Here is a 23,859-nt window from a genome sequence, read left to right on the forward strand (position 1 = left end):
GAGCCCCACCAGAGCCTCCAACAAAGGGAGCGGTTTATTTGACAGGGAAGGAACTTGAGGAGCCAGCCGCCTTAGTACTGGCCCAGGACAGGCAGGTGGAGGTGGTGGTTGGGGGGGGTCTCTGATGAGGGCCTCGAAGACTGCCTGTCCCCTCACAGGCAGACTCCTCGTGGGGCCACACTTGTGCTGCACCTTCAGGTCTCATCAAAGTCCACACCACCAGCTGGTTTCTTACTAAGAAGGAAGAAGGGTGTCACTATGGCACTATGGTGTGGAGAAAGGGGTGGGGTCCAGGGTTGGACCCTGGGTGCAGGAAGGGGCCGGTGGGCGGGTACCTCTTGAACCCAGGGTTGATGAGTGACTCTCCCGGACACCGCCTCCTGACCCCAGGTCCAGGGCCACCTCTCTGGGGATCTGGGTCTGGGGGAAAACAGGATGGGGACGCTCCTGAACCTGGCAGCACCCCGGCCACAACCTTCTCCGAATAGACAGGCATTCTCTCTGGAGCATGAGGCTTGTTCAGGGGAAACTGAGTTCCAGATTAAAGCGCATAGCCCTACTTGAGTCACAGGCGTACATGCCTTACCTGGTAAGAAGCGCTGAGATCCTGCAGGCCGGGGACTCTTCCTGGGGCTGGCAGCTGTCTCTTCTGCAGCTGGGAAGGAAAGCCCATGGGAACCCCACTCAGTGCCAGGAGTGGGGGCAAGAGCAGGGGACCCCAGTGAAGGTATGAGGTGCCCACCCCCAATCTTACCTGCCAGTCGCCGCTCCAGGCTCCACACGCGTTTTGCCAGGCCCAGTGTCAGTGCCTGCAGTCTGGAGGCTGCCTCTGGGCCTGGTACCTTGGAGAGGTCAAAGGCCAGTGCCGAAGGGTCCCCTGAAAGGGTCAGGGATGCTCTGTCCTCCTGCAGGGTCAGAGCCACAGCTTGCTGCTCACAGGCTGCCCTGGAAGAGGAGAGGTGCTGAGAGCTGTGACAGACCCTCCTCCTCCCCACCCAGCTTCCTCCCTGCTTGGGTCTCACCTGAACCGGGGGGTGATGTCCTCAGCCGCACTCAGACCAAAACGGGCTTTCTAGAGAGCACAGGTGCTTGTCACCAGCTGCCTGGAACCTGAGACCCACTGGGAGCACCCGAAACCTGCCCGACCCCAGAGCCACTTGGGACCCCTAGCCAGTGTGAGGACTACAGCTACAGGGCGGGCAGAGGGTGTCAGAGCCGTCTGGGGAATCCCAGATGTCGGTCACCCCAAACACGATCTGGACTGCAGGGAGGGGTGTGGCGGCTCCCAGACCTGACCAGTTACCCACGAGGGCTGCCAGGCTGTCCGGCGTGAAGCAGGTGCTCCAAAGCTCCGCGGCGTCGGTCACGCTGGGGGAGAGGGCCTGTCAGGCGGGGCCGACTCGGAGCTCCCCGCACCCCTACCTCCCCGCGGACCCCCACTCACTAGAGGTTGAAGCCGCCGCCTTCCCCCTCTCCGCTTCCCTCCCCTTCGCAGTAGCACACGAAGCGGGGCGGCTCGGGGCCCGGCGGCAGCGTGCAGAGTGGCGGCGACAGCGGATCCATGGCGCCCGGTGAGCGGGAAACCAGCGGGGGGCGGGGCTTGGGCCCCGGGAGGGCGGGCTGTGCGGGCCCAGGGCTCCTGCGCGGAAGAACGGCTTCCGGAGCCGGGTGCAGGCCAGTCGCGGGCTTAGGGAGCTTGCGCGGGGCGGAGTCTGGCTGGGGGCGGGGTCTTTAGGTGGAGGCGGGGTTAGGGGTAGGGTTAGGGGCGGAGCTAAAGGCACAGGCCGGGCTGGGAGGACCCGGTAACCGCGCCGGCTTCAGGCGGCTAGAGGCCGGGTTTAGTGCGCGGGGCGGGCTGGAGCAGGGCGTCCTCGGTCAGGGATCCAGAGGCCCTGCTCCTAGCGCTGACCTCGCCGGGCGTGGGCTTCGCGGCGGGATCCTGGGTTCTGGCCCTCGCGCCCGCGAGCAGTCCCACTCTAACCTCGCCCGCCCCCGCCCCCGCCCCCGCTCCACGTCCAGCCGAGTCCGGGTTCCCTCCGTGGCGCTGCGGGCAAGTCCTGGAGCCCCGCCCTCCCATCGTCTTCACACACCAACGGGAAGCTTCCTAACCCTAATTGTAAGAAGTTATGGTTGGCCCGGCAAGGTGACTCACGCCTGTAATCCCAGCACTTTGGGAGGTCGAGGCGAGCAGATTGCCAGAGTTCAGGAGTTCGACACCAGTCTGGCCAACATGGTGAAATCCCCTCTCTACTAAAAATACATAAAAATTAGCCGGGTGTGGTGGTGCACGCCTGTGAGGCAGAGGAATTGCTTGAACCAGGGAAGTGGAGGTTGCAGTGAGCCGAGATCGCGCCACTGCACTCCAGCCTGGGAACAGAGTGAGACTCCGTCTCAAACAAACAAAAAAATAAGTCATAGTACAGAGCGATCCCCAGGGAGGAAGACTTCTGCGCTCTCTGTCCTGCCTATGGTATTACTCCAGCTCCTCCTACGTGCCTGTTGTCCTAGGCCTGGACATCAATCAACAGACAAGGTCTCTGACTCCCTGGAGCTTGTAGGATCCAATAGGAGAAACACCACACTCTGAGGCAGGGCCGAGCGCCAGGAGAAACTGCAGTGGGTGCTATGAGGACAGGAGGAAGAGGATGGCTCCCACCAGGGACAGGGAGATCCCACACAGAGGCCTGGCCACATAAACAACAGTTCTGTTCAAGGCTTGGCAAGAAGGCCAGGTTGGTGGCATGGTGCTGTGGGGAGGGTCAGTGGGTTTGTAGGCTATGCTTCTGTATGGGAGTGCTCCCACAGCAAGCCTGCCTCACCTCCTCCTGCCTCCCAGTTCACTCCCAGTCCTGGCTCCTGCACCCTGGGCCTCTGCACATACTGCTGTTTCTGCCTGGCACACCCTTTCCCCAGATTCACATGCTTCCTTCGGGTCTTTCCTCAAAAGTCACTTCAGCAAGACCTTCCCTGGTGTTCTGACGTTTCAGCACGCTGCCCAGCTCTCACATCCCACTCTCCTGTCGCTTTCTTATTTTTCACCCTTCTCACTAGAAAGTACACTTGGCTTGCTTTATTCTGGCAGTTAGCCCCCTGTTATACCCTCCTGGGTTTAGACCGTTTCTGCACTCCCCTCACCTTGGGCTGGACTTAATTAACAACTTGCTTCTGGCAACCAGAATAGGACAAAATTGCTCTTGAATTGCTGGGTGTGACAAGAGGCAGCCCTAAGGGGACGCCGATGGCCAGCAAGGGAGCTGGGAAGCTGACGCCCCAGCTGAGCCTTACTATGAGACCACATCACCGGCCGGCAGCTTGACCACAGCCTCCTGAAACTTTGTGCCAGAGGCCCAGAGTCCTGCCCTGCTGACACTGGGAGATAATGCACTCCTGCTGGGTTAAGCGGCTGCATTTGGGGTAACCTGTCACTCTGCAGTAAGTGACCAGTACACTTATTTATCCTGCTTATTGTCCATCACCCCAGGAGGTCCATGAGGACAGGGATTTCTGTCTATTTTACCGCCAGTGTATCTGTCTTTTCAGCACTTACACAATGCCTAGCACATACAGACACTGAATAAACATTGTGAATGACAGAATGAAGGAGGAGTGGCGGCTGTTGGAGGTTTAAGCAGGGGTGGATGGGAAGTGGCATGTCTGACTTATGTGTGTGAAGTCCATATTCTGTGCTGTGAGGAGAGAGTACGGGGGGCTGCAGAGGTCGGGGAGAGGGGTGGACCATGAGCTCGGAGTGGAGGTGGAGAGAGGAGGAGGCAAAGAAGGATCAAGGATGGCCCCGGCATTTGGGAAGAGAGGAACAGGGAGATTCATCCCCAAGATGACTGGGGTGGGGCAGATTCGGAGAGGATTGGGGGGCCTCTCCTTTGTCATGTAAACTCTGAGATGCTGGATGTAGTAGGCCCCAGGTATCAGGCCCTAATCCTTGGGACCTGTGAATGCTATTGTTTATGGAAAAGGCTGGGCACTGCATTCCAGCCTGGGCAACAGAGTGAGATCCTGTCCCCCTCCCCCCCAAAAAAAAGGAAAGAAAAGAAAGGGGTCTTTGCAGATGTGCCCTTGAGATGGGGCGATTATCCTGGATTACCCAGGGAGGCCCTCAGTGCCATCTCAAGGGCCTTATAAAATTCAGGCAGAAGAAGCCTTGAGACAGAAAAGAAGGCAGTGTGGCATGGAGGGAGGAACTGGAGCAATACAGCCACAAGCCAAGGATTACAGGCTGCTATCAGAAGCCAGAAGAGGCCAGGCCCGGTGGCTCATGCCTGTAATCCCAGTGCTTTGGGAGGTTGGAGTGAGAGGATTGCTTGAGGCCAGGAGTTCAAGGCCAGCCTGGGCAAGACAGCAAGACCCATCTCTAAAAAGAAAACATTAGCCAGGCATAGTGATGCATGCCTGTAGTCCCAGCTACTTAGAAGGCTGAGGCAGGAGGACTGCTTGAGCCCAGGAGTTCAAGGCTTCAGTGAGCTGATTGTGCCATAGTACTCTGGCCTGGACATCAGAGCAAGCCTCTGTCTCAACAACAACCACAACAACAACAAAAAAGAAGACAAAGAAGCTAGAAGAGGGAAGGAAGGATTCTCCCCTTGAGCCCTCAGAGGGAGCACAGCCCTGCTGATACCTCGACCCTAGTAAACTGATTTTGGACTCTGGCTTCAAGCTACAAGTTTGTGATAATTTGTGGCAGCCTTAGGAACGAACACAAGACCAGAAACAAAGATTAGTTACAAAACATGACAAGAAAACTGCAAAACCTTCATTTAACTAGCCTCAGGCTGGCCGGGCGCGGTGGCTCAAGCCTGTAATCCCAGCACTTTGGGAGGCCGAGACGGGCGGATCACGAGGTCAGGAGATCGAGACCATCCTGGCTAACACGGTGAAACCCCGTCTCTACTAAAAATACAAAAATTAGCTGGGCGCGGTGGCGGGCGCCTGTAGTCCCAGCTACTCGGGAGGCTGAGGCAGGAGAATAGCGTAACTCGGGAGGCGGAGCTTGCAGTGAGCTGAGATCCGGCCACTGCACTCCAGCCTGGGCGACAGAGCGAGACTCCATCTCAAAAAAAAAAAAAAAAAAAAAAAAACTAGCCTCAGGCTGGGTCTGTGTGTTTATTTTACGCTTTGGCTCACACAAGACCAGAAAAAAAGATTAGTTACAAAACATGACAAGACAACTGCAAAACCTTCATTTAACTAGCCTCAGGCTGGGTCAGGTGTTTATTTTACGCTTTGGCTCACACCCTAGTGTCATGTCCTGTTTAGTGGCTCACATCGGGCCAGCTTCAGCTACTGGCAGCTTTTGCATTGGCTTCCACGTCCTTCTCTGCAATACTTTTTTTTTTTTTTTTTTTTTTGAGACGGAGTCTCTGTCGCCCAAGCTGGAGTGCAGTGGTCAGATCTCAGCTCACTGCAAGCTCCGCCTCCCGGGTTCACGCCATTCTCCTGCCTCAGCCTCCCGAGTAGCTGGGACTACAGGCGCCCGCCACCTTGCCCGGCTAGTTTTTTGTACTTTTTAGTAGAGACGGGGTTTCACCGTGTTAGCCAGGATGGTCTCGATCTCCTGACCTTGTGATCCGCCTGCCTCGGCCTCCCAAAGTGCTGGGATTACAGGCTTGAGCCACCGTGCCCGGCTTTTTTTTTTTTTTTTGAGATGGAGTTTTGCTCTCGTTGCCCAGGCTAGAGTGCAGTGGTGCTACCTCGGCTCACCACAACCTCCGTCTCCCGGGTTCAAACGGTTCTCCTGCCTCAGCCTCCTGAGTAACTGGGACTACAGATGCCCACCACCACACCTGGCTAATTTTTGTATTTTGTAGTAGAGACGTGGTTTCTCCATATTGGTCAGGCTGGTCTTGAACTCCCGACCTGAGGTGATCCGCCCGCCTTGGCCTCCGAAAGCGCTGGGATTACAGGCGTGAGCCACTGCACCCGACCGTGGGAGCAATTTTCAACGCAGGATACATTAATACAGTGTACGAGATACAAGGTTAGTGGAGCTTTGCAAACAGAAGGGGAGGGACTACGAAGTCCGCACACGCACACTTGGAGTCGGTGACGGAGGCAGAACAGGGGAGGGAAAGGGCTGACCTGGCACCCAAGGCATAGAGCACCTGGAAGCTGGGCCGAAAAGAGGAGCAAAAGGTACGGAGAACGACTAGGGAAGTGGGGGCCAGTCAAGGTTCGGGGTAGCAGAGGTCAAGAACCAAGAGAGGTATTTGAGCAAGACTTCAGAGACGGAAGTGAGTGGGCTGAGTGGCTCTGGGAGAAGGGCAGTCTGGGCAGGGGTGACCTGGGCAAAGGCCCTGAGACACGCAAGGGGCTGGCAGCAGGGTGGAGGGAGAGTCGTGGACAGTGGGTCAGAGGAAAGCCTAAAAGAGAAGACCTTGCTGGCCACCATCAAGACTTAGGCCTTTACTCAGTGCAATGGGACCCACTGTGTGGTGTTGAGCAGGGGGGCCTGATCTGACACGTCTTGTGAATCCATCCCCTGGGCTTCTGGGTGGAGAACGGGCTGAGTGTGGGAGGCGAGGGACTCGATGCATCCAGGGCTGAACTGCAAGGCATTGGGGGCTGACCACAACTGGACCCACAGCCATCCCCAGAGGCTGCCCCACCCTGGAAGGAAGGAAAGGGCATCCCTGAGGCTGTGGAGGGCAACCTGCATTTCCCGGCTCGGAATCTTCCTGGGGATGCAGGGGGGATGCAGAGCCACTGTGCTCGGCCAAGTGGTGTTTTCTGGGTTTTTTTTGTTTTTGTTTTTATTTTTGAGGCGGAGTCTCGCTCTGTCACCCAGGCTAGAGTGCAATGGCGTGACTCAGCTCACTGCACGCTCTGCCTCCAGGGTTCACACCATTCTCCTGCCTCAGCCTCCCGAGTAGCTGGAGCTACAGGCGCCCACCACCACGCCCGGCTAATTTTTTGTATTTTTAGTAGAGACGGGGTTTCATCATGTTAGTCAGGATGGTCTCCATCTCCTGACTTCATGATCTTCCTGCCTCGGTCTCCCAAAGTGCTGGGATTACAGGTGTGAGCCACTGCACCCAGCCCGAGTGGTGTTTTTTAATAAAAAATTTTCTGAGCTGGGCCTGGGGGCTCACGCCTGTAATCCCAGCACTTTGGGAGGCCAGGGTGGGTGGATCACTTGAGGTCAGGAGTTTGAGACCAGCCTGGCCAACATGGCAAAACCCCGTCTCTACTAAGAATACAAAAATTATAGTTGGGCATGGTGGTGGTCACCTGTAATCCCAGCTACTTGGGAGGCTGAGACAGGAGAATCACTTGAACCTGGTAGGTAGAGGTTGCAGTGAGCCGAGATCGCACCACTGCACTCCAGCTTGGGAGACAGAGCAAGACTCCATCTCAAAAAAAAAAAAAAAAAAAAAAAATCTGACCAACTGAGAAGCAGAAATCATAGCATACTGCACCCCGTAGACCCATCACCCAGATTAAACAATTATCAAAATGTTGACAAATTTGCAACCAGTTATATTACTATTTTTATTATTATTTTGCTGAACTAGGTACATTACAGCGAGTAGGTTATTTTCCTTCAAATTCTTCAAGACTTGTCTGTAAAAGACAATACTGTCCTACATAGACTCAAGGCAGGGCAGAGTTTTATGCAGCACCTCCTGTCCTCCTCCTCGCCCTCCACTCTCGGTGGGCAGGCCCTGGGTCAGGGTTGGGGGTGCTTCCTTGGTCTCCGGAACAGCCAGGCCTGTGGGGCGGGACCTGGAGCCCGGAGTCGGGGCCGGGGGAACTGGGTGACCCGGCGTGGCGCCTGGGGATGGAAGCCGCCGACACTGACTCGGCCCGTCGCTTGGGAGGACCCTGAAGGCCACGACCCGCGGTGGTGTCCGCTGGAGCCTGGGGCGCGCGCTGCGTGGTGTCCGTGTCCCGCCCTCCCGGCGCCTCCAGTCTGGGGGTCTGGGTCCGTGCAGAGGTAGAAAAGGCCCAGAGCTGGGGCTGGGGCCCGCCCTGAGGAACCTCCCTGCTGCAGAGCCGACGCTCGGTCCCTCCCGGGCCGACGCCTGCCCAGACAGGCAACAGGGGGTGACCCGGCCTCTTTCCCAGGGCGCCCATGTACCTGGCCGCCCCCGCCACCCCTCCCTCCCTCCAAGAAACGCACAGCGCCACAGGCACTCAGGGCGTTTATTGCGCTTGGGGCCAAGGTGTGGAGAGAGGGGCTCTTTGGGGAGGGCTGGGCGCACGGAGCAGCTGACCCCTGCAGGCACTCAGGGGCTGGACCCCTCACCGCAGAACAAGGAGCAGGTGGGGGACGTCCCTTGCCTCCGCCCCTCCCGACGCGCAGCCCCGCGGTTCCCCAGGCTGCTGCTGCTCGGATCCGCCCGGATGCCCCATCACCCCCGCTCTCGCCCCCAGCTGTCCCGAGGGTAGAGGGCCCCACGGTGCAGCCCACGGCCCTAGGAGGGCCCATCGTCCGTGGCTCCACATGGCCGTGGTCTACTCACCCGGGAGAGCGCGCCCGCACACTGGTCTGCAGAGAGTGGGCCTGAGGCGCACCCCTGGTGCCCTCTTCCTTGGGACGGAGGCCCCCGACCTGCCCCAACGGGATCTCCTCCAGGGAACACTGCCCTGTCTCACCCTCCCCCGACCCGGACAGGCTGGGTCTGCCCCCAGCACTGCTGTCCCGAATCTGAGATCAGTGGAGTGACTAGGGCCTGGCCCTCCCAGCAGGGGTGTGACCCGGGGCCTGGCCCTCCCAGCAGGCCTGCGGGCACCGCTCACCCAACTTCCGCAGCAGGACGCCCTGGCTGGGGCTCAGGCCCACTTGGGGCGCCAGTAGCTGCATCTTCTGGGCGCCTTCGGGAAACAGCTCCAGGGCTCGAGCTGAAGGTGGGGAGGGTGGGTGAGCTAAAGGGAAGGGGTTGGAGGGGCGAAGAGAGGGCGAGAGGGGCAGGGAGGGGTGAGAGGGGCGGGGAGAGGCCGGGACCCGCAGTCACAGACACCGGGAGCCAGCGGTTCCGCCTTCCCCGCCTTCCCCATGCAGAAGGCACTGGTGCAGGCACAGGGGGGACATTCCAGACCCGAAGCTGGGGGGTGTCTGGGCCTCCGCCCCGCAGCCCGCCCACCATAGAGCTGCAGTCACTGGTTCTGCAGGCCCCCTTTCCGCGTCTCCAATTACAGCAAGGCAAAGTGCTGGTAGTCGGAGAAGGCCACTCGGATATCAGTCAGTGCCATGGCTGGAGGAGCGAGAGCCGGTGACCCCAGGCCCAGGGCACATCCCCCCAACGTGGCACCCCTCATGCCCTGGCCCCAGGTGCCAACCCAGCAGCCCGCACAACCCCCAGGGCCCCCACCCCACAGCCCTGCCTGCCACCCCACCTTACCTGGGTTGCTGAACTGCCCCCTACAGCACCCTTGGTGAAGGTTGTGTCCATTTCCTGGCACTCGCCATTGGACCTGGGGTGGAGGAGCCCCAGTCCCCTGAGTGGCCACCCCTGCCCAGCGCCCAGGCCCAGAGCCTACCTTGCTGTCTCTGAGCCCAGGGTCCCCTGTTCACCTTCACCATCCTTAGAGAACATGGGACTTTAGGATGACCTTAGAGGTGGGGACACTCCTGCTGCGGGTGGGGAGGGGGTATTAAGTACCTGCTCATGGGCACACAGTCTAGAATGCAGGGTCTCCAGGTCCCCCTTCCAGACACAGACACACAGAAGATGCACACATACACACATGCACACACACAGAGATACACATAGACACAGATACACTGACAGACACACACATATACACACACACTCACATAAAAGACACACGCAGAGATAGACAGACACTCAGAAACAGATACACAGACACACAGACGCATACAGTGATACACAGAGACGCACACACAGAGGTACACAGCTACACAGAAGACACACACACACGCAGAAATAGACACACAGAGACACAGCCACATACAGTAATACACACACACAGACATGCAGACACTTTTCTCAACACCAGCCCTCAGGCGGTGCTTCCTCCAGGGCCTGGGTCCCTCTGGACCCCGTGAGGCTGCCATCTGGAGCTCTGCAGCACGGAGCCCTTGAGGACCCGTGGTCTGACCCCGATGTGCTGGGGACACCGTGGTCCCTCTGGACCTTCATCTGGCCTCATCTGAGGCTGAGTCTGATGGGCTCGTGGGGTCACTTACATGGGATATCCAAACTTGAGGGCCAGGTCACTGTTCTTCAAGGGGGTCACTAAGACCACAGGCATCTTCATGGTGTCCTTGGAGTCCAGGAAGTCCTGGTCATCTGACACCACCCCGACCATGTACCAGGTGCCCTGGAACTGCAGGGCAAGTGCAGGGAAGGCTGGGAGGCCGCCTGAGCCCACCACGTTGTGTCCTGACACAGCTGCTTCCTGGCCAGGACAGGGGCTGCTGTACACACCTCCACCCTGATGCAGAACTGAGAGAGGGGGGCCTCAGCAGATGAGCAACTGGCCTCCACCAACCCAGCACCGTCCTGTCTGCAGCTGGTACCCAGGGGGTACGGCTGGATGGGTGGGGCTGTGGCAAGGTCACAGGTCTATGTGGAGTGGGTGGGGGACAGTGAGGGGCAGGCAGCTGCAACTTGTCCCAGTTTTGGGCCCTGGGTAGTGATGGGGGATGCAACCGAAAAGCTAGGATGGAGGCCTGCAGTCTTCCCCAGCCAACCCCTACCCCAGTCACATGGAGCAGGTGTGGTGGGGGATTTCCCATGGCCCCAGCCCTGCTGAGCCTGGATCAAGGAGAGTGTGGACAGGGACCTGGGGTGCAGCACCAAAGCTGGGAGGACTCATTGGAGAGGAGGAGGAAACAGGGATGGGCGCACCTGGCTAGCATCAAAGTTGGCCTGGATGGAGACCTGGGCCTGGCCTGGGGACACCCAGAGGAGGACAAGGAGGGAACTGATCAGCAGAGCCTGAAGCATTGTGCAGCAAGGTGACATGGCGTCTCCTTGGGACACGGGAGCAGGACAGAGCTGAGGTGGCTCCTCTGTAGGCTTTATGCCTCCGAGGTGCCCTGGGGCAGCTGGCCTGGGACTGCACCCACTGTGATAGGCTTCTGATCGAGCTGCATGCTACAGTGCTCTAGCCTGGCTCCCTCCACCCAACCCCAGCCATGCCTTGCCTTTCCTTCGGGGTGGGGCCGGATGACTGGCAGCTGAGGGTAGTTCTGATGGGCGTCTGGGCTAGGGGGCCTGCAGCTCACCCCATCCTGCCTCTCTGGCCTTCTGCAGCCCCCCTGGGATGTTGGATCCCCACTACCTTGAGCTCAGGCACAGCCCTAAGCCCCCTTCTCCGGGAAGGCCACCCAGAAGCTCACCCTCACCTCTGACCCTCAAAAAGGTTGGTGCCTCTGCAGGGCCTGCTCGGGGGGCCTGGTGAGCAGGTCACAGTGAGTCTTGCACATTGTGTACCTGAGAAGGGCTGCCTGGGTGGGAATCTGGGAGGGAGCAGGGTTGGGCAGGGCACTGGCGGGGCATGGTGTGCCCGTGGTGCCAGGGCTCTGGCGAGTAGACAAGGCTGTGATCTGGCGGCCCAGGTCAGAGGGCAGGGGGTGCTCAGGGAGCCAGAAGGGATGTGGGGTGTCCTGTCCCCAGCCCACTCTGTCAGTCTGTCCTGATGGAGGGTGGAGACACTCTGGCGTGTTTCAAACAAATGTTCCTTTTTCGTCCCCTGAAACCCTTATCTCTGCCCAATCTCAGTGTGTTAATCCCACACCCCAAGACACCCAACAAGTCCAAAGCTCCTCTGGGGCCTTGAGCCTCAGGCCTTTCCTGCTGAGGGGGTGACAGGGTGGGGTTGGGGGTGCAGGGTACCTGCCTAAGGGATTTAGATGAGTCACTGACCCCCCCAGCTCAGCACCGGCCTGGTGGCAGTGGCAGCTGAGGGGGTATGGCTGGACGTGTGGGGCTGTGAGGCAGGGTCACATGACTGTGTGGGCTGGGTGGGAGACAGTGAGGGACACCCCCTCCTAGCTGTCTGACTCAAGACCCCACTGGGAGCAAACACTAGAAGGTCTGTTCCTTTGTTGACCTCAGGCTGAGATTTTATAGAGCAGGAGGTCCAGGTGGCCAAGGCCAGGACCAGGACTGGTGACGACAGCACAGACAGCCAGGAGCCAGCCTACTGACTTGCTTCCGGAGTTTATTCCGCAGAGCCAGGATGAAGCCCAAGGGGGCAGGGGTGCTTTGGCGGGGAGCCGGGGCAGGGGCTCAGGGAAGGAACAGAGCGGAGACATCCAGATCGCAGGGATCACCTGGCTGGCCGGGGTCCCAGCTTCAGCCCTGGGGAGTCCTGGGGGGTGCAACCGAAAGCCGAGGATGGAGGACTGCAGTCTTCCCCAGCCCACCCCCACTCCTGTCGGATGGAGCAGGTGCAGGGTAGGGGGACTTTTCTCTGTCCCCAGCCCCGCTGAGCCTCGCTGAGAGAGCAAGATCCACCGCTGGGGTTCAGATCTCGGATCCCCGCTGCCCCAGGGTCTACAGACTCCACCCCTCCTAGCCCCAGGATCCACAGACTCCTCCCTTCCCAGCCCCAGGATCCACAGACTCCAGCTCCAGCCTAAGCCTCCCTCCTGGGGATGGTGGGTGAATCCGCTCCGAGCCCGCTCTCCTGAGCTCTCCCACGGCATCCATGTAGCGTCCTCGGACTTCCCCTTCCATCCCCTGTCCCCTCCCATCCCATCTCCCCCACCCTGGTTTACCCCTATCCCAGGTGCCAGATGCCCTCGCTGCCAGATGGCCCCTGTGGTATAGCCCCTTGGCCTTGTCTGCCTGGGGCCTCACACCTGCACCCCCCAATCGTGAGCCTTCAGGGGTCAGCCCTATTCCAGCCGCTGGGACAGGTTTTCCTTCCGAGCCTTACACCTGTGCACTCATCAGTATGGGCAGCCCCTGTGTCTCCTGCCCAGCCCTGGACGACGGCAGCCATCAGGAAGGATGGGTCTGCAGCACCAGGCTGTCCTGGGGCCCTGATCCATCGCAGAGTGGGTTGGGTGGATGTGTGTTGAATGAATGAATGAATGAATGAATGAATGAATGAATGAATGAATGGAGTGGCTCACCTATTGTTCCGTCATGCACTTATCTGCCAAGAAAGAAGCCAGGGCTGTCGTCAGAACCCCAGACTTAGGCCAATTTTCCCACTGGGCTTCCTGTCCCTCCCCTAATACAGAGCTCGTCTTGACTGAGCCCCCAAACTGCACAGACCCCCCCATCACCTCCCACCTCTCCCCTGGCCCCTCAAAACAAAGAGAGGGTCTTTTTCCACCTCTGCCGAGAGCAGGCTGTCCGCCCCAGGAGGTTGTGCCTGAGCGCAGTATGGTTGGTCCTCCTGCATCCCCCATAGGCACCCTCTACCCTATGCTCCCCACCAGGCTGGAGCCCCACATCCTGGGAGCTGCTGGGGCCTGGCACAGAGTGGGCACCTGGTCTCCATGTCCCCCATGGAGGGGGCTCCTCATGAAGGGGCTGCAGGAGGGGGTTCTGACTCGAACACTCACCCGCTCTGTCCCTGGCCCAGGCCTCGAGCAGGGCGGGGCCACCTCCTCCCCTCTGCCTCTCCCTGTCAGGAGACTGCCTGCCTGCCTCTAATCTGACCTTAATCCTCTACCCATCAGATTAGGACCCCTTACCGGTTTGGGGCAGGAAGACAATGGTATCCTCTGTGAAGCCCTGGGCCTTGCAGAAGGCGGTAAATTTCTCCTTTAACTCAGCCCTGGGGGTCTGGGTTCGGCCTGGGACAGAGTGGAGATGGAGCTGGCCTCAGCGGGGGGATGGTGTATGCCCTGCCCTGGGTCTTGGGGACCCCCCTCTGGTCATGCCTGTGTGTGGGCGGCATCGGTGGGCACGTACTGTAGAGGGTGGCCATGCGGAAGTCCTCGCCGGGGCCCTTGCTGCCCTGGCTGTACAGCAGGGCGTAGTGGTCGTAGTCGGTCTCCACCACTGACACAGAGTAGGTGCTGCCCCAGTCTGGGAACCCAAGAAACGACCCTGCTGGGGACTCAGCCCCACAAACCTCACCTCTGCTTCAGGGAAGGGGTGCACCTGTGGGCTGTGGGGGCACTCAGGCCCTCGGCTGGCCCGGGATGCTCTGCCACCCAGCTGCTCTCCAGTCAGTGCCCTGCTCCCACCTGCACAGCCTGTGAACTCTGCCCCTAAACCAGAATCTGGGGCAGCCAGGCTCAGAAAACCAGGATTCCTGGTGCAGCCGCAGAACTCGCTGCCAGAACCCGAAGTGAAGAGGTTTCCCTGTGGGAGCCATTCCCCAGGTGGGAGTGGGGAAGCCCCTGGGTCCTGGGGGGGAGAACTGGGAGGAGGCATGTGGACGGGCCTTGGGGGGCTGCTTATGTGGGGAAAGCTCCAGAGGGCAGGGGAGGGGCCTGGCAAGACACTGGTGGGCTCCAGAGAGGATCCAAACCCCTGGAGGAAGGGTCTCTCTGTCCCCAACACTCGTGCATGGGCAGTCATGCCCAGGCCTGGCCTTGGCCTCTGACGCTGGTGGGACAGCCATCACCCCCCACCCCATGGATCTCCGCGGCAGGGGGCTGGCCCAGAGTCGCCCGCATGTGTCGCCCCCAGGCTGGGCTCAGGGAGCTAGTGGAGGCTCCACTCACGGGGACTCTGGTAGCTGTAGGAGCCGAGGGACCCCGCGGGCTGCAGCAGCATGGTTCGGGTCTCACACTGGTTTTTCCTGTAGGTGGGTGACCTCGGGGTCAGGGGTTAGGCCCGAGGGTGCTCCTGGACCTCTTCGTCCCAGCAGCCCACCTGCCCGCTGTCCCACCTGAGGAAGGTGGAGGTCAGGTTGAAGCCACCATCCGCGGCAGGGGCCACCACCGACTTGCAGATGGACAGCGCCGCCTTCTTCTCCCGGAGCCAGCTCGAGTTGGAGGCGAGGCCTGCGCTGAACCAGCGCCCCAGGAACTGCAGCGAGCGACCCCCAGCCGCGTCTGCCAGGACCCTCCGGACCCACTGGTGCGGACCCGTGGAGGCGCCTCTGCCCCTCCCGCTCCAGTCTCCAACCCGGCCCCGCCCCCACGCTCAATCACGCCCCGCCCCAGGAACTGGCCCCGCCCCTCATGCCCCGCCCCAGGAGCTGACCCCGCCCCTCACTCCCCCGACCCAGGAGCTGACCTCGCCCCTCGCCCCCCTCACGACCCCGCCTCAGGAGCTGGCCCCGCCCTTCACGTCCCCGCCCCGGGAGCCGACCCCGCCCCTGACTCCCCACGCACCGCCCCAGGAATGGCCCCGCCCCTCACGCCTCCGCCCCAGAAGCTGGCCACGCCCCTAACACCCAGCACCCCGTCTGGCCACGCCCCTCCCGAGGACCGTCCCTCACTCTCACACGCCGCCCACCAGCCAGCTCCGGCCCCTCCGCCCCCGGTCCCGATTCTGTGCCCCTGGCGGAGCGCCTGGCCCATACAGCGGGCGGTCGAGGACGTCGCATTCCTGACGGGGGTCGGGGCGGGTCTTCCGCTCGCTCTGCGGACCGCCGGGAGTCTCCTCGACGCCGGGGAGGGGCGCGCGGCGGGGGGACCCGCGCTCTGGCGCGTCCCCGCGCAGCTCCCGGGCGAGAGCGCGCGTCGCTGGCTGGCTGTGCGGTGCGCGTCCCCCGACCCCCCACCGCGCACGGCGTTTTTGGCGCCATCCCCATGCCACAGCCGCCCGTGTCCTGGCACCCAGGTGTGGAACGTGCGCTCGTGTGTCCCCTGGGGGTCGCGTGCCCGTAGGAGTGGCCGTGTTTGGATGGCGTGGGAGCGTGTGTGGCCCGGTGTCTGCGTGGCCCATCAGGGGAGACGGGACGTGGTGCCCAGGGAGGGCCTCTCGCGGTCAGCCTCCTGGGGCAGCTACCCAGCCTCCTTCCTGCGCGCCCGTTCAGTCCCTGGCCGGCACTGCCCGGCACTGCGGCACTGCGGGACTTCGCTCGCTCCTCCGGGGGAGAAGACCCAGCCGGAAAGCGCCCTTCCCCTGACAGGGCCCTGTAGCCCTTGGGGATGGCTCAGGGAAGCCCCTCACCTTGTCCGGCTGGAAGTTGGGCTGCACGGAGACCTGGGCCTCGGGTGCTGCCTGTAGGCCGCCCAGCAGCCCCAGCAGGACCAGTCCCATCCACAGCGTGTGATGAGTAGCCATTCTCCTGCAGCAGAGCAGGTGTCCGGGGCCTGGTGCCAGTGGTGTGGGAGAGCGAGGGAGGTGTGCGGAAGGTGTGCAGGAGGAGCGGAGGGCACTGAGGAGACCCCTATTTATGGGCCAGGCTTGGCCTCCACCCAGGGCCCGAGGACAGCCCACTGAAGACTCGTGATGCTGGGGGATGGGGTGGCCGGGCACAGCTGCAGCCTCGTCCCCCACAGGGCGCTTATGCAAGAGGCCTGGGCCTGCTGCCCCGGCTGAGGCAGTGTGGGGTGAGGCAGAGGCCCCTGCCCACTGGTCCCAGAGACAGAGCTGGCACGGACCTTGCCCACCCTCCTCCTGCTGGCAGGGCACACCGACTCAACGGCCCTGATAGGGCCGAGGCTGTGTTTCTCAGCCATGCCCGCCTCCGAGGCCTCTGATCACTTCCCACTGGGGGCCAGGACCCACATCTCGCAGCCCCTACCATCATTCCCTTTCCGAGCCCTGCCACCCCAGAAGGGGACACAAAGCCCCACTTCCACCCTGAGAAGCCCAGCAAGTGAAGTGTTGATGAGAAGCTCAGGCCAAGGTAGAGAAACTTGATCTGCCCTGCAGGGTCCCGAGGGCCAAGTGTGCTGGGAACGGCTTCCCCCATGGCCGACTGTTGGGGCTCTCATAGTGATCCCTGGGCACCCATTTCAGCCTGGGGCACCTTTGGGCTTGAGCACAGGCCCTATCCCTTGCCAGAGTCCCCACCTTCTCCCAGCAATCCCCCCACCCCGAGTCTGACCCCCACCGAGTCTGGGCCTCCCCACCCCAAGTCTGGTCCAGACTCGGGAGCACCCCATGGAGCTGTCCTGTTACCCCAGTGCTGCATCCTGCTCCTTGGGCCCCTCCAGCTCGTCGGCCCTGGCTGGGGCTCTGTCACAAGCCGTCACAAGCAGGCACATGTGGTGGGCCCTGTCTGGATTCTGTTGGGACTGAGCTTCCCTGGCAGGCGTGGTGGGTGAGCGCTGCCGCTGATCTGAAGGTAGGCCTGGGTGGGGAGCTGGGAAATGTACGTGAGAGCAGGAGTGAGTGGGATGGGGTGGGGTGGTGAGCTTCTAGGGGGCCGCTGGCGACCACTGGGGGCTGGAGCCCGTCTTCTTCCTGGATTCTGTGGCCCATCCCTTGCTGGGGGCTCACGGGCCCTGGGAGTGGGCTGGCATGGACTGCTTCCTTGTTCCCTGTTCCCAATGCCTGGGGGTTAAGGAGGCCAGACTGGGGGAGGCGCACGCCTGTGTAGCAGCAGCGGCTAGTGGGCAGCACCAGTGTCAGGGCTGGTGGGGGTGGCCGGTCAGCGTCCCAGGCAGAGGCCAAGGTGAGGGAGTGAGTCCCAGGGAGCCGGGAGGCACCAGAGAGGTGGGGGAAGGAGGGCAAAAGTGCAGGGGGACCAAGGTAGCCCTGAGAACCCACTCCTCCACCCAGGCCTCCCATCAGCCCCTGCCCGGAGCATCGGTGTACTGCTGGCTCAGCTGCCATCTGTGCCCTAGGTTGAGAGGGAGGGTCTGTTGGAACAGATGGGGTGGGGTGCCTAAACCCAGGACCCCACATGGCCCCCAGGCCTGACTCAGCTACAGAGTTGGGGGTTCCCATCAGGACAAGGGAGGGGCAGGAAGAGAGTTGTGGCTGGGACATCGTCACAAGACTGGCCTCCTGCCCACTGCCAGCTGAATCCTGACTGTCATTCCACCCTGGTGGGGCTGGTGGCTCACTGACTGTCCTGGCTGGAGGTCCCAACCTGGACCAGGCCAGTCCAGGACAAGAGCGCCTCCCAGTGGTAAGCAAGCCTTGGGGCGTGGTGGCAGGTGGCCCAGGGCAGGGAGACCCGGGACACGTGGCTCTGGGTCTGAATGGCTTCCGTCGGGGCAGGCCTGGGTCACCTGCCAGGGAGGGACTCTGAAGCCTAATGGGGCAAGGTCTTCCCATAGCCAAAGGGGTTCCCAGGGATCTCGGGTGTCCAGCCCTCAAACCCAGTGCCCGGAACAAGGACCAAGCCCCTCCTCTTCCTCATTTTCTAGTGGGCAGTAGAAGGCCTGGCAGGTCCCATGTCCCTTCTCTCTGACCAGTCGTTACTGAGACCATGTGGTCATTGGCGCCTGGGGAGCTGGAAGAGCTGACAAACTCATGCTTCGGTTCAGGAACCGACTCCTCAGTCCCTGTGGTCAAGATGGCCAGCAGGAGGTCAGGGACACTCCCCAGACACGGTTGAGTGAGGACCAGTGAGTGGAAGCCGCCCACGAGCCCTGATTCATGGGCGCACCTGGGCTTACCCGAGGGCTGGAGATTCATCTCTCACCACATCCAGGAAGGGCAGGGCACTTGCCAGCTCCTGGTGAACACACGCCAGATTTCTCCCCTCCTCCCTCGACTAGGATTGTGCGAGGTGGACAGGGGCAGGAGGGGCCTTCACGGAGCTTCTTGCAGCTTGGGCGGGGACAAGGACCCCCTCACTGCACACGCTGTGTGTCCTTCCCTTTGCTCTGAGCTTGGCTGCCAGGCAGGACCTTGGTGGAGCCTGGGGGAGGGCTGGGCAGGAAAGAGGCTGGCCGCCCCACCCCGCTGCTCTGGGAACCAGTTGCTTTGAGTCACAGAATGCAGGGACTTGGCCTCCACCCTAAGAGGTCACGAAGGCCATCCTCCTGCCTGCGGCCCAGGCAGGTCAGAGGCAAGGCTGGTGGCCTGGGCCTGGGCTCCCAGAACTGACTCCAACCTTTTCCTGGAGGGAAGCTATGTCTGCCCTGGGGCCCTGGCCAGCATCCTCTGGGGGCAGTGGTGCCCCTATCCAGCGTCCCCACCAATGGTTTGCCCTCTAGGGCCGAGGCTGACCCAGTGACTGGTGGGACCTGAGCTCGACTGAGTGCCCACCAGCCTTGAATAAACTCATGGGGACCTCGTGAGCCCCACCCACTTGTGGCCGGGGATCAGCTCCCCCAGCCTGGGATTGGGGAGGGGCAGCCTCTACACTCCACCTTTCAGAGGTAGCCAAGCCTCCCAGCCCCAGAGGCTCACTCCTGCCAGAGCTGCCCCACTAAGGATCTTCCTTAGGGGAGGGCAGTGCCCAGGGTCACTGAGACTCTGTGTGGAGTGTTCTGGACAAGTCAGGCAGAAGATCCAGGCCCAGCCCTGACCGGGGGTAGGCACAGAGGTGGGGAGCAGCCTCTGGAATCGGGTCTCCACTTGTGCCCTGCAGGAGCCAGCCCCTTGTGCTGAATGGAATTCTGGCTTCTGGTCTCTGTGAGGAGCGGTGCCCAGCCTGGTGCTACAGTGACCCAGGAGTCACTGAGATTGCATCCGGGGAGACCAGGGCCGGGTGCAGTGGGGGAAGCCCAGCTCAGAGCTCCTCTGGGGGCAAGAAATTCTCCCCCAGGCCTCCCTGTGTCAAGGGAACTGCTCCGTGATTGAAGGAGGCCTGAGTGGACGGGCCACGTGGGACAGCCCCTCCTCAGGGCATCTCTGAGCTGCTCAAAGCATGGGGACCACTCTTCACCCAGCCCGCCTCTCTGTTCCTGGCTGTTTGGGTGTTTACTGACCCTGGGAACGGCCACCTCTTCACTCACCCTTTCTGGCTGCTTCTGGCCGCCTCTCCCAGCACCACCCTGGAGGTCAGGCTTCCCCAGCAGCCGGGGATGGGGCAGAGGACGGGGAGCCGGGGACAAGCCAGAGGACGGGGAGCTGGTGTGTCCCTGGGACTTGAGACTCCTATGTGCATTGCTGGCAGTGAGGTTCAAAGACAGTTATGGCCAAGCTGCTGCCAATTTTGCTACTTTGGAGCCAGGGCTGGGTTGGCTGTCTCTCGGGGCAAAGGGCAATTTGGGGGTGCTGCAACGATCTGTCCAATGTGGGGCTCCAGCAGGCTTGGCAGAGGCTGCTGCATCCCAAAGACAGCAGGGCCGTGAGGAGGGGGTGGCCTAACCCCCGACACCACACCCACACCCCCAGCCTCGAGACGTTTGGCTCCAGGATCCCGGTGCTGTGAGCGGTGCTGTGGACCTCTGAGGCCCAGTCTGACTTCAGGAAGTGCCCAGCTAGGTCATGGAAGGTCAGGGCTAAAGTGTCCCCACCTCGCCCATTTAGGGGCTGGGCGGGAGCTCCCCAGGCCAGCGGGGTCTGGGCAGGGGCCAAGCCTGGGAGAGCCTTGCCTAAGGACCCCCGGGTCACTGGAGCACCAGGCTGGGCACCGCTTCCCACAGAGACCAGAAGCCAGAAGGACCATTCCACGCAAGGGGCTGGCTCCTGCAGGGCACAAGTGGAGACCAATTCCAGAGGCTGCTCCCCACCTCTGTGCCTACCCCCGGTCCGGGCTGGGCCTGGATCTTCAGGGTCTCCTAGCTCCCATCTGGGGAACGTGGGATGGCCACAGGGAGCCTGGGCCCACACCCCTGAGATGGGGGCTCCTGCCTCTCACTCTGGGGTTCCTTCGAGGCAACCCAGGAGGACGGGACCACAGCTCTGAGAAGAGCGAGCGGTGAGGGAAGTGCTCCTAGCAGGGGCAGGGGGTGCCAGGTGCTGTGGAGCTTGGCAGGGCCCCTCAGTCACAGGCCTCCATGGCCTCTGGTCACCCCATGGTCCCAGCCCCCCAGCCTAGGGCAGTTTCTGCTGGGCACCATGGAGGGTGGCCTGTGTTTGAGGATGAATCTGGCTCTGTTCACCTGAGAATGTGGGACAGGCCAGGAGAGCACCCAGCTGGGAGGGAGGCAGCCGCTGGGATCCTCAAGGCCCTCCTTCCACCCGACCCTGGCACCCCCACTGCCCCTCTCTCCCCTGCAGGTCTCTAAGTCTCCCTTCTCTCACTCCAGCCCCTCCACGATTCTCTGCCTGGGCCTGCCACCCTCTGTCCTGAGGACAGCGGAGCCTGGCCCGGCCCTTGGCGACCCCACCCTCACCGCCAGTCCCAGCCTTGCTGGTGCCCCCTCCCCGTGGAAGGCTCAACCACACCTGCCCCTACCACCCCATCAGAAATAAACAGTCTGTGCCAGGAGGAGCTGGATCCAACTGTCCTTGAGCACGGGGTGACTGTGGGTGGGCAGGGCCGCCAGGGGCAGCCCAGGTTCCAAGCCCAGTCTGGGGCAGGAAGGGAATGTGGTCAAGGCTGATGCCCAGGATCTGGTCAAATTTGATAAATTTCTCCCTCGGGTCGAAATCCAGCTCCTTCCCCTACCCTGTGCCAAGAAGGGGGGTGAGCCCTGGGGAGACCCCTCCCTCCCCAGCCCAGCCCTCAGGGGATCCTGGGCGGCCCCTTCCCACCGTGCTCAGGGCCTCACCAAGCAGCTTGGCCTGGGTCCCTTCTCCTGGCGCCTGGTCTCGGCGTAGCCTCCATCTTGTCATTTTCCAGCCCCACCTCTGCAGGGAGCAGGTGAGGGTCAGGACCCTACTGCTGGGGACAGGCTGCTGACCGTGCCCCCTCTGGAGTCACACCAAGACCTTCCCTGGAGTGTCCTTTTTAATTTATTTATGTTTTTAGGGTCAGGATCTTGCTCTGTCACCCAGGTTGGAGTGCAATGACACGATCACAGCTCAATGCAGCCTCCTGGGCCCAAGCGATCCTTCCTCCTCAGCCTCCCAAGTAGCTGGGACTACAGGCATGCACCACCACACCCAGCTAATTTTTCTATTTTATTTTTGTAGAGACAGGGTCTCACTATGTTGCCTAGGCTGGTCTCGAACTCTTGACCCCAGTTGATCCTCCTGCCTCGACCTCCCTAAGTGCTGGGATTACAGATGTGGAGTGTCCTTAACTTGGGGGCAGTTCTGAGCCTTGCTTGGGGTGTCAGGCAGGGAAGACTCACCCTCCCAGCCTCCAAGGGGGTTCTGATCTGGCTGCTTCTCAGGGACAGGGGTCCTGGCCCAGCATTCGCAGAGTGGGTCCCTGTGGGAGGAGGAGGTTGTGGTGGGGAGAGGCTGAGGTGAAGGCTTTGGGGAGGGGCAGGTTGGGTGAGCTGGGGAGGGGAGGCTTCCTGGCCTCCTGGAGGGTCCTGCTCCCCACTCTTCCTGAGGCTGCTCTTCCTGGCAGCCTGCCTGTCCCCACCTCTGACCGTGTCCCTGCCTGTGGAAGTTCTCACTGCATGCGTGGAATTGGGGCGTCCCAGCCACAGTCACCAGTGTCCCTTGGCCCTGCACCCTGCCCTGATCTTCCCCTGCCCCTGGGTCTCAGGACAGATTCCTCCTCCAAACTGCAGGCCCCAGGAGAGGAGCAGGGGCCCTACAGCTGTGCTGAGGGTGTGGGTGAGCTCCCTCAAGGCAGGCGCTGCCTCCTTCTGCCCACGGCGACCGCCCACGGGGTCTGCCCACCTGCCTATCTGTATGAGGGGTCTCCACCCCCAGCCCTCCATCTCCCCTCCCCGGGCAGTCCCATCACCTGGCAGGGGCTCTTGGCACCCAGCTTCAGCTGAGCAGGCTGGACATGACCACGGCTGCCACCAACATCCTGAATTGGGACCTGCGCTCTGGCCTGAAGGTGTTGACTGCCAGCCCCAGGACGCACCACGCCCCCAGAACTGCAGGGACTGGCGGTGGGCAGGGCCAGGACCCCCTCCCCAGGCAGGGGTCCCAGGCTGGGCTGGTACCTGTGACTCTGGCAGGAGCCTGGATCTGACAGGGATGGGTGACCCTGGCCAGGGGGTGGGCAGCCTTCCTGAGCCTCGGTTTCTCCACTTGCACAGAGGGCGTAAGCGCTTCCCACCTGGCAGGGTTCTCCAGGGCCGTGGGGGCCATGCTCACTGTGGCAGTCAGGCCCATTGGCCCAGCTGCACCCTCCTTTCTCCTTCCTCATCCTGGAGGCCACTCACCTGCTCCTTCCTGAGGCTGGAGATAGATCTTGTGGAAAGGCAAGTTCAGGCCCCTCTGGGGGCCCTTGCTGTGGCTGGAGTGTCCCCAGCAGGGTGAGGCCCACCCACAGGGGTCCCAGGGCTCCCCACGGGGCTGCAGGGGGCAGGACTCCTGGGCAGCAGCTGGCCTGGCAGGGGGTGAGGAAGGGAGTAGGGAAGGGGGTGGGTGAGGGTCTGGGCTGGGACCCCCTAGTAATGAGGTCCCCTGCTGGCCCCCACCCCAGGACAAGCAACCTCTTTTTCTCCAAGTGCAGGGAGGGTGAGATTTTGCCCCTCTCCCTCCTCAGCAGGGGGACTAAGGGGAGAGGTGGGGCAGAGGGAGGTTGGGCTGGGGAGGTAGGGGGCCCTCCTTGAACTCGGCCCAACAAAGGTTGAGGAGCCTGCCTTCCACTGGCGCCCACTGTTCCCTGGTCTCAACCTTCGGAGGGGAACGGGGGTGGACATGTGGGCTGGGGGTGGGCACCCGCAGAGACCACCAGCTCCCAGGGAGGTCCCAGGCCTCACCTCTGATTCCCAAAGCCCTGGGTCCCTGCCCTCGTACCCCTATGTCCATCCTCAGAACTGTTGCCCCGAAGGCTCCTGGCCAGCCCTGGGTCTGGGTGTGATGGCAGAAGACACCGTGCGAGGGTCCACTGTGTGCCCAGCATGGGTGGCCGCCCTGGAGCCTCCCCGCCCTGTCCTGCCCTGAGGCATCAGCAGGATCAGGCCAAGCTGTTCCCTGGCCTGGGACAGGCTGCAGAGGGGAGTGCTGGTGGTGGGTGGGACGGAATGTGTCTGTGCTGAGGCTGCTGGCACCCACCCTGCTCTGCCCACAGGTCTAGTCTGGGCCAGGACCTCCCTAATGCAGCCCCACCCCCGTCCTCCGAGCCTCCTCTCTCCTGGGT

General features: G+C 61.8%; 3 protein-coding genes across 7 annotated transcripts; all 3 read right to left on the bottom strand.

Moving 5' to 3' along the window:
- Positions 1-4: 4 nt before the first annotated feature.
- PAXX (PAXX non-homologous end joining factor) lies at positions 5-1,611 on the bottom strand. Of its 3 annotated transcripts, none has more exons than XM_030920439.1 (7): positions 1,445-1,611; positions 1,308-1,368; positions 1,023-1,072; positions 755-945; positions 587-655; positions 336-420; positions 5-230 (listed from the first exon to the last, which is right to left on the bottom strand). In XM_030920439.1, the coding sequence occupies exons 1-7, from the start codon at positions 1,561-1,563 to the stop codon at positions 35-37; spliced, it is 771 nt and encodes a 256-aa protein (XP_030776299.1). In that variant the 5' UTR covers positions 1,564-1,611; the 3' UTR covers positions 5-34. The 3 variants fall into 3 exon arrangements, with proteins under 3 accessions (XP_030776299.1, XP_010370983.2, XP_030776298.1); XM_010372681.2 differs by having other exon boundaries at positions 5-234; positions 1,445-1,609; XM_030920438.1 differs by lacking the exon at positions 336-420 and having other exon boundaries at positions 5-234.
- Positions 1,612-7,527: 5,916 nt separating this feature from the next.
- Positions 7,528-10,479, bottom strand: LCNL1 (lipocalin like 1). Its single transcript, XM_010372683.2, is given in 7 exon segments — positions 7,528-7,932; positions 8,755-8,931; positions 8,933-9,064; positions 9,067-9,209; positions 9,357-9,377; positions 9,380-9,429; positions 10,166-10,479. Coding segments are annotated over 6 exon segments (519 nt in total). The 5' UTR covers positions 10,288-10,479; the 3' UTR covers positions 7,528-7,932; positions 8,755-8,880.
- A 1,648-nt stretch (positions 10,480-12,127) lies between these two features.
- Positions 12,128-18,642, bottom strand: PTGDS (prostaglandin D2 synthase). 3 transcript variants are annotated; one of them, XM_010372684.2, is made up of 7 exons: positions 16,017-16,513; positions 14,785-14,924; positions 14,618-14,694; positions 13,857-13,973; positions 13,637-13,738; positions 13,067-13,089; positions 12,128-12,297 (listed from the first exon to the last, which is right to left on the bottom strand). In XM_010372684.2, the coding sequence occupies exons 1-6, from the start codon at positions 16,128-16,130 to the stop codon at positions 13,067-13,069; spliced, it is 573 nt and encodes a 190-aa protein (XP_010370986.2). In that variant the 5' UTR covers positions 16,131-16,513; the 3' UTR covers positions 12,128-12,297. The 3 variants fall into 3 exon arrangements, 1 of the variants encoding a protein (XP_010370986.2); XR_749015.2 differs by having other exon boundaries at positions 13,637-13,973; positions 16,017-16,554; XR_004054010.1 differs by lacking the exons at positions 12,128-12,297; positions 13,067-13,089; positions 13,637-13,738; ... (1 more) ...; positions 14,618-14,694; positions 14,785-14,924 and adding exons at positions 15,052-15,064; positions 18,422-18,642 and having other exon boundaries at positions 16,017-18,307.
- Positions 18,643-23,859: the final 5,217 nt, after the last annotated feature.

The sequence above is a fragment of the Rhinopithecus roxellana genome, chromosome 16 (assembly GCF_007565055.1).
Source record: "Rhinopithecus roxellana isolate Shanxi Qingling chromosome 16, ASM756505v1, whole genome shotgun sequence".
NCBI classification, from domain to species: domain Eukaryota; kingdom Metazoa; phylum Chordata; class Mammalia; order Primates; family Cercopithecidae; genus Rhinopithecus; species Rhinopithecus roxellana.